This window comes from Aquarana catesbeiana, linkage group LG01, assembly GCF_042186555.1.
Source record: "Aquarana catesbeiana isolate 2022-GZ linkage group LG01, ASM4218655v1, whole genome shotgun sequence".
In the NCBI taxonomy this organism is placed as follows: Eukaryota; Metazoa; Chordata; class Amphibia; order Anura; family Ranidae; genus Aquarana; species Aquarana catesbeiana.
The window spans coordinates 216966061-216979917 of NC_133324.1; the positions used below are offsets into that span (position 1 = coordinate 216966061).

At 38.4% G+C, this 13857-nt stretch overlaps 1 protein-coding gene across 1 annotated transcript in view; it reads right to left on the bottom strand.

Annotated features, from left to right (window-relative positions):
• The window catches only part of FBN2 (fibrillin 2), a 320766-nt gene that overhangs the window by 79656 nt on the left and 227253 nt on the right, over positions 1–13857 (bottom strand). The window contains exons 41-45 of the mRNA XM_073625060.1: positions 12509–12661; positions 9345–9413; positions 8864–8989; positions 7041–7166; positions 358–483 (exon numbers count right to left, since the gene is read on the bottom strand). Of these exons, the coding sequence (XP_073481161.1) occupies positions 358–483; positions 7041–7166; positions 8864–8989; positions 9345–9413; positions 12509–12661 (600 nt within the window). The remainder of the gene's footprint in view (positions 1–357; positions 484–7040; positions 7167–8863; positions 8990–9344; positions 9414–12508; positions 12662–13857) is intronic.

Genomic DNA, 13857 nt, shown 5'->3' on the forward strand with positions numbered 1-13857 from the left:
GGCCCAAGCTATAACTATGCAAAACAATCCATACCTGGAATTCAGTTGTAAACCTGACCTCTGTGCTGCAAGGCAAAAGTGTTAGCTACTGTCTTGCCCATATTTATAGAGTTGTTTACATGTAATTGCTTCCTGGGGGATCAGAAAGGAATTGGATCATGCTTCATTTGAGTTTGTATCTTTCTCTGGATTAGCTGTGGGTATAGGATTGTGTGTATGGAGGTTTTCTATTTTTTTTGTCTGTATTGGTTGAACTAGATGGACTTGTTTCTATTTTCAGCCCAACTAACTATGTAATTTAAATATTAGCACATAGAATTGTGTTCCAGGCTTTATCTGAATTGTTGAACTACATACCCATACACATAGTCCGATCCTGAGATGCCTTAAAGCCATTGTTACATATGCAGCGATAACTGCCCAGTGTGTCCTCACATGTGCCATGACTGCAGACATTGGGAATTTCCAGGCATTCATTGCGATCTGTGGAATGGAGGAGCATATAAAACATATGTTGTTGGAAAATGAAGAGGAAAGACTGGTTCAACCCTCGGGCTTACATTAGCTAATGGAAACACACTTTCACTATGCATAAAAATGCATTAAATGTTGGCTTTATCCCTAATTCTTCCTACAAAGACCTGTTCTATGTAATGTGCTATACACTGTTATTTATTATGACAGTGTACTAATTTTCAAAGAGACCTTTGTATCCTTCAAGCAAAGAAGAAAGATAACATATGTTATGTTTCTAATGTAAATACTAGTTTTTTAAATTTTTGCCATGATTGTGGGACAGATTTTTCCATCAAAATGGCCAGGAACATGGCTTCCCAGTAACACAACAAATCTGCATGAAAATGTCACTTAAATTTTACTTTAGTTTAGTGGTGACAGGGTGGTCTACATTCAAGACCATTAGTGTTGTGGAGCCCATGTAGACAGGAGGGGGGATGGGCTCTTCTTGCTTTTCCTCCTTTTCTTGGTGTTAATGGAACAGAAACCTTCTTCTGGAGTAATTGGAGACAACCCCTACCGCTGCTGTAATCAAGCCCACAGATGGGTGATAAGGTGAAAGATCTGAAAGATAAAACCTATTAGGAGAGACTGCAGGAACTTAATATTTACAGTCTCAAGGAAAAGGGGAAACAAGAAGGGGTGGACATGATTGAAACTAAGAACAAAACTTCAAGGGCATGAATAAGTTTCAGGAGGAAAGTATTTTCAATATAGAACTGAGATCAAGGTAGGTCATGAAAAGCATGACCTCAAACTAGCATGGGTAAAGTTCAAAGAAAAGTAAGGGTTTTAGGGAAAAAAATGTTATACTCACCTAGGCTGTCCCCAGCTGGCTCCTCACAGTGAACTGAGTGATCAAAGACCGCAATCACTCAGTTCTCCCCCTCCGCTCTGAGCAAAGACCCAGGACTGTCAGTCTCTAGCTCTCTGCTATGCCCTTCCAGCAGACACTTGAGTGCTGGGCTGTGGAGGGGGTGAAAGGGGCTGACTCAGGCCCTTGGTGGATTGCTGACAAGCTGGGATATTTTCAGAGCCTGCACCGGCAGTATGACATCAGTCGACAGCAGGCCTTAGCCCGCTGTCAGCTGAAAACAGGTTACAGGAGTACAGAACTAACTGCACTCCTGTGATCTATAGGAGAAGTATAGTCAAAAAAACTTTGGCTATACTTCTCCTTTCAAAAGTATTGTTACAAAGTATTATTTTACCAAAAGAATAGAGGGTGAGCCAGTCAACAGCAACTGAATTTAAACATGCTTAGGTTAAACATAGGTCTGTCCTTAGACAAAAATTTTTAAAATAATATCTGGACGACTTGATGTACCACTTAGTATTGTAATTTTATTAGTCTTCTATGTTTCTATGTGCTTGTCGGAGATATGAGAAAAAAATGTGTAACAAAGAATTAGGTTAATAAAGAATAAAGCATAGTTTTTATTATATGATAAGGAAACTGTTATGTCAACAGAATGTAAGAACTATTAAACTAATGACATTGACACTCATTTACTAAGACAGTAGAACATTTTCACTTTCAAAGTGAATTTTTATTTTTCAAAGTGAATTTATACTGATGCTGGTGAATGATTTGACTTAGCTTAGTGAATGAGGTGATATTGTGTTCACTTGAGTCATCCAATGTGCAAGGAACGTTTCTGTTGTTTTTAAATATTCTTGCTAGAGAAAAATGCAAACCAGAAAACTGGACCTTTTAGGTGTGACACCCTCCTTAAATTGCACACACAAAATATAACATTAGAATTTTGCTCTTTATTTCGTAAATACAGTGCCTTGAAAAAGTATTCATACCCCTTGAACTTTTCCACATTTTGTCATGTTACAACCAAAAATATAAATGTATTTTATTGGAATTTTATGTGATAGACCAACACAAAGTGGCACATAATTGTAAAGTGGAAAGAAAATGATAAATGGAATAAATTTACTATGATACCCCTAACTAAAATCTAGTAGAAGTTGTGGAGAAGTTTAAAGCTCACAGAGCACTGTTCAATCCATCATCCGAAAATGGAAAGAGTATGGCACAACTGCAAACCTACCAAGACATGGCCGTCCACCTAAAATGACAGGCCGGGCAAGGAGAACATTAATCATAGAAGCAGCCAAGAGGCCCACGGTAACTCTGAAGGAGCTACAGAGATCCACAGCTCAGGTGGGAGAATTTGTCCACAGGACAACTATTAGTTGGGCACTCCACAAATCTGGGCTTTATGGAAGAGTGGCAAGAAGAAAGCCATTGCTGAAAGAAAGCTATAAGAAGCCCAATTTGCAGTTTGTGAAAAGCCATGTGGGAGACACAGCAAACATGTGGTAGAAGGTTCTCTGGTCAGATGAGAACAAAATTGTACTTTTTGACTTAAAGCAAAACGCTATGTGTGGCGGAAAACTAACACTGCACATAACCCTGAGCACACCATCCCCACTGTGAAACATTGTGGTGGCAGCATCATGTTGTGGGGATGCTTTTCTTCAGCAGGGGCAGGGAAGCTGGTCAGAGTTGATGGGAAGATGGATGGAGCCAAATACAGGGCAATCTTAGAAGAAAACTTGTTAGAGTCTGCAAATAACTTGATGGGATGGAGGTTCATCTTCTAGCAGGACAACGACCCTAAACATACAGCCAGAGCTACTGTGTTAGAATGACCCAGTCAAAGTCCATACCTAAATCCAATTGAGAATTTGTGGTAAGACTTGAAAATTGCTGTTCGCAGACGCTCTCCATCCAATCTGACAGAGCTTGAGCTATTATGCAAAGAAGAATGGGCAAAAACTCTAAACTCTAGATGTGCAAAGCTGGTAGAGACATGCCCCAAAAGACTTGCAGCTGTAATTGCAGCAAAAGGTGGTTCTACAAAATATTGACTTAGGGGGCTGAATACAAATGCATGCCACACTTTTCAGATATTTATTTGTTAAAAAGTTGAAAACCATTTATCATTTTCCTTCAACTTCACAATTATGTGCCATTTTGTGTTAGTCTATCACATAAAATCCCAATAAAATACATTTTTGTTTTTGGTTGTAACATGACAAAATGTGGAAAATTTAAAAGGGTATGAATACTTTTTCAAGGCACTGTATAAACACAGATAAAATAAAACATTATTATATAGTTAAAAACAAATAATAATAATACTGATTAGCAATATTCATTACACCCAAGGCTACACCAAGGGCCAAGTTAATTGGTGGAATTAAGACTCTGTAAATCGGTATATGGTGTGAAGGCTCCCCAAATCTCTAAAAGGCTTTAGAAAGGGGAGCATAGAAGGTGGTGAAGGCACAACACCAATGCAGTAGAGCTGAACTATGACATAAATAAGTGGATGAAAATATAAGTATAGAGATGATTAGTATTCCACAGGGAAAAATTCAATTCCAAAACATCCAAAAGATGGATAGGTCACAGCTGCTTCAGCACTCACGTCTCCATGCCGGCTGAATAGGAGATCTTATAGATTTGGGGAACCCTCATGCCATATACCGGTATACAGAGTCTTAAAAGTGAAGTATGGGTTTCCCCAAAAAGAATAAAATATATACTCACCTAGGTGAATGCAGCATCGATTCAATGCTGCATCTGTCCCCCCTGCTACCTCTACACTGAGATCTGCATGATGAAACATTGCTGATTGCTCAGTTCACCCCTCTGCTTTGAGCAGAGAGCCAGTGACTGACTGCTCTGCCCCTCCAGACCTCACTGGAGCTCAGAGCTGTGCAGGGGGCAGGAGTGGCTGGCTCAGTCTCCCAGCAGCTCGCTGAGAGGCTAAGCCTGCTGCCAGTCCAGGCTGCTGGATGGATCCTGTATGTAAAGTTGAGATTGATCCAGTGCCTGGACCAGCTAAGTGACGTCAGGTGAAAACGGTTCACGGAGTGCAGAACAAACTGCACTCCTGTGATTCATACGAAAAGTAGGGACTGAAAAGCTTTTGCCATATTTCTCCTTTATTCCACCACTTAACATTCAAACAGCAATATACTATTTCTATCACCCTACTCCTGAAAAAGCAATTACACGACACATGTTAAATGAGGCTGTATTTACCAATAGTCATGATGATGTTTTCACATTGGCCCTTGGTGTAGCCTCTTTGTGGCTGTAATTAATATTTCTAATTGGTGTTATCATAATTTGCTTTTAACTACACAATAATGTTTTATACTATCTGTGTTTATCTGTACTAATAAAGAGCAAAATTTCAATTTTATATTTGATGTGTGCAATTTAGTGAGGATTCACACATCCCAAGTCTTGTTTTTTGCTTTGCATTTTTCAATATTTTGGCATGTGATATGGCTTGTGGATCCTTAGCGAGACCCTTGTTACTTACTAAATATTCATGCACATGATTGGGCATTCTTTGCAAAGCGAATTTACACTTTGTTTCACCTCATTCACTGAGATAAAATGATAATTGAAAGTAAAAAAATGCTCAATTCCTTTAGTAAATCAGCCCAACAATGTGCATAATACTTGTACAGAAATTACTTTTCCTATAGCTTAGTGCTCCATGGGCCTTAAATATATCAGTGCTCCATGGGCCCTAAATATATCAGTGCTGAGAACTCTTGGTACTTTCTCACAACCACCAACACTACAAGCTACCAACTGTAAATACCAGCTGAAAATTGAAAGCTGACATATTCGGTATTTCTGGATATGAATTCAATTGTGTTTCTCTATACTACCTTCATTTTAAATATTATCCTATCTGATCATTTCAGGAAACTTTTTAGATATACACTGAGCAAAATTATAAACACAACACTTTGGTATTTGTCCCTATTTATCATGCACAGAAATTAAAGATCTACGACTTTTTCTATGTACACAAAAGGCCTATTTCTCTCAATTATTGTTTACAAATCTGTCTAAATCTGTGTTAGTGAGCACTTCTCCTTTGCCAAGATAATCCATCAACCTCACAGGTGTGGCATATCCAGATGCTGATTAGACAGCATGATTATTGCACAGGTGTGCCTTAGTCTTGCCACAATAAAAGGCCACTCTAAAATGTGCAGTTTTATCACACAGCACAATGCCACAGATGTTGCAAGTTTTGAAGGAGCATGCACGCTGACTGCAGGAATGTCCACCAGAGCTGTTGCCCTTGAATTGAATGTCCATTTCTTTACCATAAGCCATCTCCAAAGGCGTTTCAGAGAATTTGGCAGTACATTCAACCAGCCTCACAACCGCAGACCAAGTGTAACCACACCAGCCCAGGACCTCAACATCCAGCATCTCCACCTCTAAGATCATCTGAGACCAGCCACCTGGACAGCTGCTGCAACAATCGGTTTGCATAACCAAAGAATTTCTGTACAAACTGTCAGAAACCGTCTCAGGGAAGCTCATCTGCATGCTCATCGTCCTCATCGGGGTCTCGACCTGACTGCAGTTTGTTGTCATAACCGACTTGACTGGGCAAATGCTCACATTCAATGGCGTCTGGCACTTTGGAGAGGTGTTCTCTTCACGGATGAATCCTGGTTTTCACTGTACAGAGCAGATGGCAGACAGCGTGTATGGCGTCTTGTGTGTGAGCGGTTTGCTGATATCAATGTTGTGGATCGAGTGGCCCATGGTGGCGGTGGGGTTATGGTATGGGCAGGCGTATGTTATGGAAATAAACACAGGTGCATTTTATTGATGGCATTTTGAATGCACAGAGATACCGTGATGAGATCCTGAGGCAAATTGTTGTGCCATTCATCCACGACCATCACCTCATGTTGCAGCATAATAATGCACAGCCCCATGTTGCAAGGATCTGTACACAATTCCTGGAAGCTGAAAACATCCCAGTTCTTGCATGGCCAGCATACTCACCGGACATGTCACCCATTGAGCATGTTTGGGATGCTCTGGATCGGCGTATACGACAGCGTGTTCCAGTTCCTTCCAATATCCAGCAACTTCGCACAGCCATTGAAGAGGAATGGACCAACATTCAACAGGCCACAATCAACAACCTCATCAACTCACACCAGATACTGACTGGTTTTCAGACCCTCCCGACCCCCCAATACAGTAAAACTGCACATTTTAGAGTGGCCTTTTGTTTTGGCCAGCCTAAGGCACACCTGTGCAAAAATCATGCTGTCTAATCAGCATCTTGATATGTCACACCTGTGAGGTGGATGGATTATCTTGGCAAAGGAGAAGTGCTCACTAACACAGATTTAGACAGATTTGAGAACAATATTAGAGAGAAATAGGCCGTTTGTGTACATAGAAAAAGTCGTAGATCTTTTAGTGCAGCTCATGATAAATAGGGGAAAACACAAAAGTGTTGCGTTTCTAATTTTGCTCAGTGTATGTATCCATGAATAGTACTACAGACTCTTTTAGGTAAATAGCTTGTAAATTATGTTTAGCAGCCTTTTAAAACATTAAATACTGTCATGATCATTTATACTCAGACAGCTAATGCAATGTAATGTAATTTATGAGAACTGTACACTTTAAAAAAAAACAGTACAAGGTATTCTCTTACCAATGCAGGCTCCATTGGGCAGGAGCTTGAATCCAGCAGAACACTCACAGCGGTAACTCCCAGGACTGTTTAAGCAATCTGCATTTCTCTGGCAGAAATAGTCTCCACTGGTGCACTCATCAATGTCTGAAATATCAAAGAATTCTACATTCAGGCCGAGAAAAAATAAACAATGGCTTGCTTATCCAGCAATTCTACCTTAATGAACACATATTTCAGTGTATTTTTTTTAAATGTGAATTCAGACACCAGTGGAAGTTAAAGTACAATTTTTCTCTAGCTGGGTGTTTGCAGGAGGATCATGTTTGAACTGAGGTGAAATGTACAGATGTAAGCTTTTAATTCACTTATTCAATATAAGCATTATATGATGCTATTGGTTAAACACCACTTTCTAAGGATTCAGAAATGAATATTTAGATGGATAATTTTCCTTCCTCTTAAAATAGATTACCAGTCTTCAGTACATATAAGGCAACTCAGCAATACTACATTACACCAGGCTATCGTTGTTCATCTTTCCAGACACAGCTGAGATAAATAGGGATTTTAAAAAGGTTCTGGATTTTTGGTAACAGTGGTGTCCTGAGAATCCACAGTGTAGCTGTTTTGCCCTCCATAAATGGAGAGATCATAAGTTTAACAGCAGAATATTTGGCAGTCTTGTCTCATATTAGCCCACCGTAAAGAGCAATTCCAGGTAACAACTGAAATTATTATTACACAGGATTTATATAGCGCCAACAGTTTCCACAGCACTTTACAATGTTAGGGCAAACAGTACAGGTACAATACAATTTAATACAGGGGGAATCAGAAGGCTCTGCTTGTTAAAGCTTACAATCTAAATCAGTCCATTCTGTCTAGAAAACTTTGAGACTAAAACTGAGAGCCCACTTAGCTTAATAAGGGTTCTTTGTAATCCACTGCAGGCAAATGGATCTCTGCATGATGTATGTTGTTTTAATGTGTTTGTAAAATGAAAGAAAAATTTTGTGTACTGCAGAGAGAAGAAAACAGTCAGAGACAGCATGGAAATAAGCTTGCAAAACTAAAAACATTAGTCATCAAGTACTGGTGGCACTTATGCCTGCCAGGTTAAAGAGATATTGTAATTTTGTCAATTTAGGGCAAAGTAACAATGTTTTAATTTAGACCCCCCCACCTTCCCCCCAATAATACATACTTACAAAGCCATATGTCTCTGCCACCTTCCTGTTACAGCTTTCCCATCTGTCTAAGCTCTGTTGTGAACTAATGTTCCATGCTTTGAAGCCCTGATCTGTTAATGGGGGCTCCAGCAGCGCAGGAAGGCAGCAAAGGATCCCCATGATTACGCTCCAAGGGATGGAGCGAAACTCATTGGCTGCATGAGCTGGCTGGAGTCCAGGCTGAGGCTGCCATTCATCTCACTTCATGCACATGGGTCTGCTTCATGATGTGCATTTTATGAATCTTTTCCTTTGACATTAAGGACCACCACTGACTACCAATGTAGAGGGCTGACATTTGTGAATTATTATATTCCACTGGACAGCATTATTATTATATGGACACTTTAAAAGGGGGCATTATTTAAGTGAAATATAAGCTGCTGGCCATTAGTGGTAAAGAGACATTGCTGTGTAGGCATTAGGTCACTGACAAAATTCTTGGTGCTAGATACAGAGGTTGCTGGGCCAGCAAGTGAGGAGACCTGTGATTTCCATTTCTTTGGCATTTCACTTTCAGACTGTATATAACACTTGCATAATTTTGATAAGACATGGAAAGATTTATTTCACAATAATGGAAAGATTTGTTGCATAAATTTAAATGAATACCTTCACAGATGAGGAGTAAATCATTGTAGCTAAACCCAGTTGGACATTCACAGCGAAAGCTGCCAATCTGATTGATGCAAACACCATTTGCACAGATTCCTGGAATCTCTTTGCATTCATCGATATCTAAAATTAGCAAAGGATAAAACATGCATAAAACAACGGGATATATAAGAATCCATGAACAATGTTCTTCCTCTGCCTTTCAGAATAAATTGTACACAGTTATGAGATAGTACACTTATCCTAACTAGGCTTTTGGAACATAAATGTAACCTGACTACTTTCATGTAACAACACTTTGCTTTATTGCTGACTAAAAATGTGTACTACAATTGTTTTGATGTAATACTTAAAAAAATATTGAAACAAAAAATGAAATGCAATATTGTAAAAAAATGAAAATTGGGCCACAGTGGTGGAAGTTAGGAGACCTAAACATCAGTGGAGACTGAGAGAAATAATTTTACTTCATAGTTACCTACAGCCTTTCCAGTATGAATATCAAAGGTAAAGCCAGGGATTGATCCACAAAGATGCCTGAAATTAACTGGTAATGGGAAAAATATTAGGAAATAGATATATAATTAGATGGAGATAACATACTGTATGGTGAAAAAAAAAATCTGTCTAAAAAAATGCAAGAACATACTGTAATTCCTTTTAAAATTACAAACACTAAAACGGACTGCTCATAAAGATACAGTTATGTGGGAAAGCCCTAGAAAATGTTTTATTTAATCGTTTTATCGTTCTTGGCTCCAACAACTCAAAGTAAACATGTCACAGCTCCTTCCATGTATGAAACTCACAGCAAGAAGTTTTCACTCTACCTTTTATTTTGTTTTTTTTTTATAACTAGTACAGGGAATTGAATAGAACTATAACTCCTCCAACTGCAGCAGGAGGATGAACATGCCATGTTGGAGGATATCAAGGGGTTCACTTACTAAAGGCACTTTAACAGGTGCAGCTGAACTATGCGAGTGCAGTTGTTCCAAGGCTTAGTAAGTAAGATAAAGCTTCACAATACAAAGAATACTCAATCAGGTGCAAGGAAAAAAAAAAACAAAAACAGCATTTCTGCTTGCACATGATTGGATGATGGAAATAAGCAGAGCTTTACCACATCTACTAAGCTCCGGAGCAACTGCACTTGCAGAGTACAACTGCACCTGTGCTAGTGCACAGTCTATTTGCCTTTGGTAAATCAACCTCCCTGTGTCAGGGGTCTAGATCAGTTGCGATCTCTTTGCAGGTGTGCCCCTAAAATATAAGCCTGTGGGTGATTCAGCTCTAAAATATGATTTCTTAGACGACATATTGCTTAACTTAACTTTCTACCATCTGTGCAACCATTAAACCAGATTAACAAATAATTTTATTTGAATTGGTCATACACATATATTTTGGATCCTTGGCCTGAGATATTAGGTGGCTGTTTTTGCGTAGCAAAATCTGTACTGATAGTGTTAAATGTATCCTGTACTCTTAACACCAGGGGAAGTAAAACTGGATCCCACTGCTCAAAATACTGGAACTTCTGTCTGCGTTTTAAGCTATCTTTACAGACTATTCAATATGTCTCTTCAAACTTAGTCTATTGAAAGTATCTTCTGCCCCATCGGTATCTTTTAGGACTTGAATGCAAAATGCTTCCAGGTTGCTTTTGGCATTCATTTGTAAGAAACTGGGTATTTCTTTCTTTCATAAACTGGCAGGCCCTTTTCTTTTGTATGGCAAAATCTCCAAATTGCTCCCTGCTGACACAGTAAAATTAATTTACAAATCCATTAACATAATTATAGAGCTGTGTTTTAATCGCAGTTGCAGGAAGCTTGTTTCCACAGAATGCAATCCCTGTAGAGAGGGAATGTTTCAATTTGTAATTACGCCTAGAACAGCATCCTGCCTGCTCAGCCTACTGCCAGTGAGGCAGTCACTGCTGTGGAATGTTAATACATTTAATGTATTAGCCCATGTCAAGCAATGGAAAGGATGAGCATATGCACATTTGATGTACATTTAGAATAGGAATTGACTGTACTGCCTATAGGAACAGCATAACACATGGCAGGGAACAAACTGAACTAGAAAGCATTTTTCTAATTTATCACAAATGTTCAAATGTTCACTGAATAGAGAGGTTTTGGTCTTGATGCACAATGGGGTTGATTTAGTAAAACCGGAGAGTGCAAAATCTGGTGCATAGAAACCAATCAGCTTCCAGTTTTTTTTTTTTTTTGTCAAAGCTTAATCGAACAAGCTGAAATTAGATGCTGATTGGCTACCATGCACAGCTGCACCAGATTTTGCACTCTCCAGTTTTAGTAAATCAACCCCAAATTGTCATAAGGAAGAAAAGCTCTTTTTGCTTATATCTGCCAATCCAATTTTCACTAAATCATCCTTTTTTTTTGTTAAAGCCAGTACAAATGTATCTCATTTATGACACTTTAAAACATCTGTTTTTGTCAGTAGTTATACTAGTATGAGTATACTAATAAAGTTGTTTTGCAAAAAAAAGAAAATGCAACTTTTGGTAAAAACATGTTCAAAGTGTGATTTGGGACGCTTTTTAAGTAGTGTATAAAGAACATAGCACTAATGAAAACTATCAGAACTACCAAGGACCTAGAGGGGTAGGGTTGACCCCCTATCGCATGGAAAGGCTTCTGCAAATGGCTGCAGCATTTGTAAGATCTTTGGCATCCCCGGCTATGAACAAGACTTCCTAATATGCTTGTCCATGAATTTAAAATCATACAGAAGTTTTTGAGGTGAAAAATGTCATTAGACACAACAAGTTACCATACTGATCTCCACTGGCCTAGTGTCTTTGCTGTACCAGACCCACGAAAGCTAAGACATGTTGCTTCCCTACTATATATATCTAGTTTGCTTTTAACAACCCCAGTTTATCTCCATTTTTCCAATTTATCTTCACAGGATTTACCAAAGGCTTTTAATTTGTCTAATGTTGCATCATGTTCTAGGGCCTATGTCGACAGGTTTTTGTTGTTCTTTGCATTCCTATATAAGTGTATGGGAATGTAAAACCCAATTGAAGAGAGTCTAATGCAGGTCAGAAAGAGATCAGTTGCAGGGCAAATTGTCAGTGAGTTCTTATCAACACAAGCCCAAAGCCAATCAACATAGGTCCTGTGTATGCTCTGTATAAAACTGTTAAAAATTTTACATACTCAGTTACTAAAGATTAATGATTTTGTAATTTTACTCTTGTTTTGTCTATGGCAGTATCATCTAAATTCAAACAATCAATTAAACAAATTTATGGGTGACAATGATGCATAACCCATCCAATGTGTTACCTGTTGTTGCATCTTTGCATAGTGTATGTCCAACAAAGGTAGAGGTTAAAATAATGACCTACCAGTATGTATCATGGTAAGAATAAACAGGTTTTGTGCACAGATCTCAAATAATTACATGATCTGACGATGTACTGTATACAGTGAAAAATATTAGGATAATACAGTACATACACATTTTAAAAAACTGTAAATGGCAACAGAATGATACATAAATAAAAAATAAACACAATGTGATTTTACAGTGCGACATTAAACATAGTTGAACGATGAATAAAAATGATGGAGTATATTATGACATTAGGTTCTGTACCTGTTCCAGGAGTTGGGCATGGTTCACATGGTTTACTCCAGGCTTTACCAATGTTATATGTACAGCAGCACATCTTCTTGGTGACATTGAAAGGGAGCTCATTCTCACACATAGTTCCATTGTAAGTTCGGTAGCAATAACTCTTCCTCATATCTGTCATCAATCAGAATGCAAATAAATTCATGACAATTCTTGAAACAACTTTTAACTTTGATCAATCAAATTTGTTTGTTTTACCTTCTTATAATCAAATAACAGCTGATAGTTCTGCCTATGCTTTAAGACTGTTCAAAATATGCTAGCTTTAGGTCAAATATGAACATTTTTTCTAGGAAAAACATTAATGGGTGGAATGAATTACAACATAGTGCAATCATCACCTATATAATACAAGGCTTAAGTGGTCATTATTCAGCTGGATTGAATACTTCTCTGGTCACTTTTATGTAAATCCAAGGATATGGCCCTTTATTCCAGAAGATTTTCATTTTCAGTAATTATGTTCTGAGTGATGGTGTCAGAGAATTATATTGGTATGACCTGCCTTGGAAAACCGTTACTCTGATGATATACAGATACATAGAACACAAATCCAACATGAGATTTTCTGTGTCATGTAAAAAAAATGCATGTACTGGCATCACAGCTGTGCTAAAGGACACCTATCATGAAAGAATTATAGTTTGTAGGCTGCCATTGCTGACCTTTCCACTGGAGTATGTTCATTCCCTGGCTGTCATGTTAATGCTTTGGCTACAATGTTGTCTGAGCCATTGAGCTGGAACAAGTATAGAGATAAGGAATTCTAACAATTTTTTGACACTTGTTTGCTGCATACTTGTTCCATATCCTTGAAGTATGAGAGGTGGACACATCCAGGCAACACAGAAATGACCCCCCCCCCATACTCATGACAGTATATATACACACTGTATATACACTACATACACACACACACACACACAAACACACACACATACACACACACACACACACACACACACATACACAATAAAACATCTTGTAAAATCACAGTGTAAAGGTATTATCATGGCTTTGGGTGTGCTTCTGTAACTTTAAGGAAGAAAGGGCTTCTTCCAGATGAGCCTTTTATTTTTTGTACATTGCTATATATGCCCTATAGTTGGGAAACTCAGGTAGTTTAGCGTTATGGCTCACACTTCTCAGAGGTGCCTTGACATTTCAGTATGGCTTCCACATGTATTTGCAAATGTATGCAACTAAACATAGTTTTTAACTGAAGTAGTTGATACAGATTAATACAGATTAGTTAGTTTTTTTGTTGGCTGGATAGTGTGCCCATTCCAAAATTGGAAAGGTTTGAGATA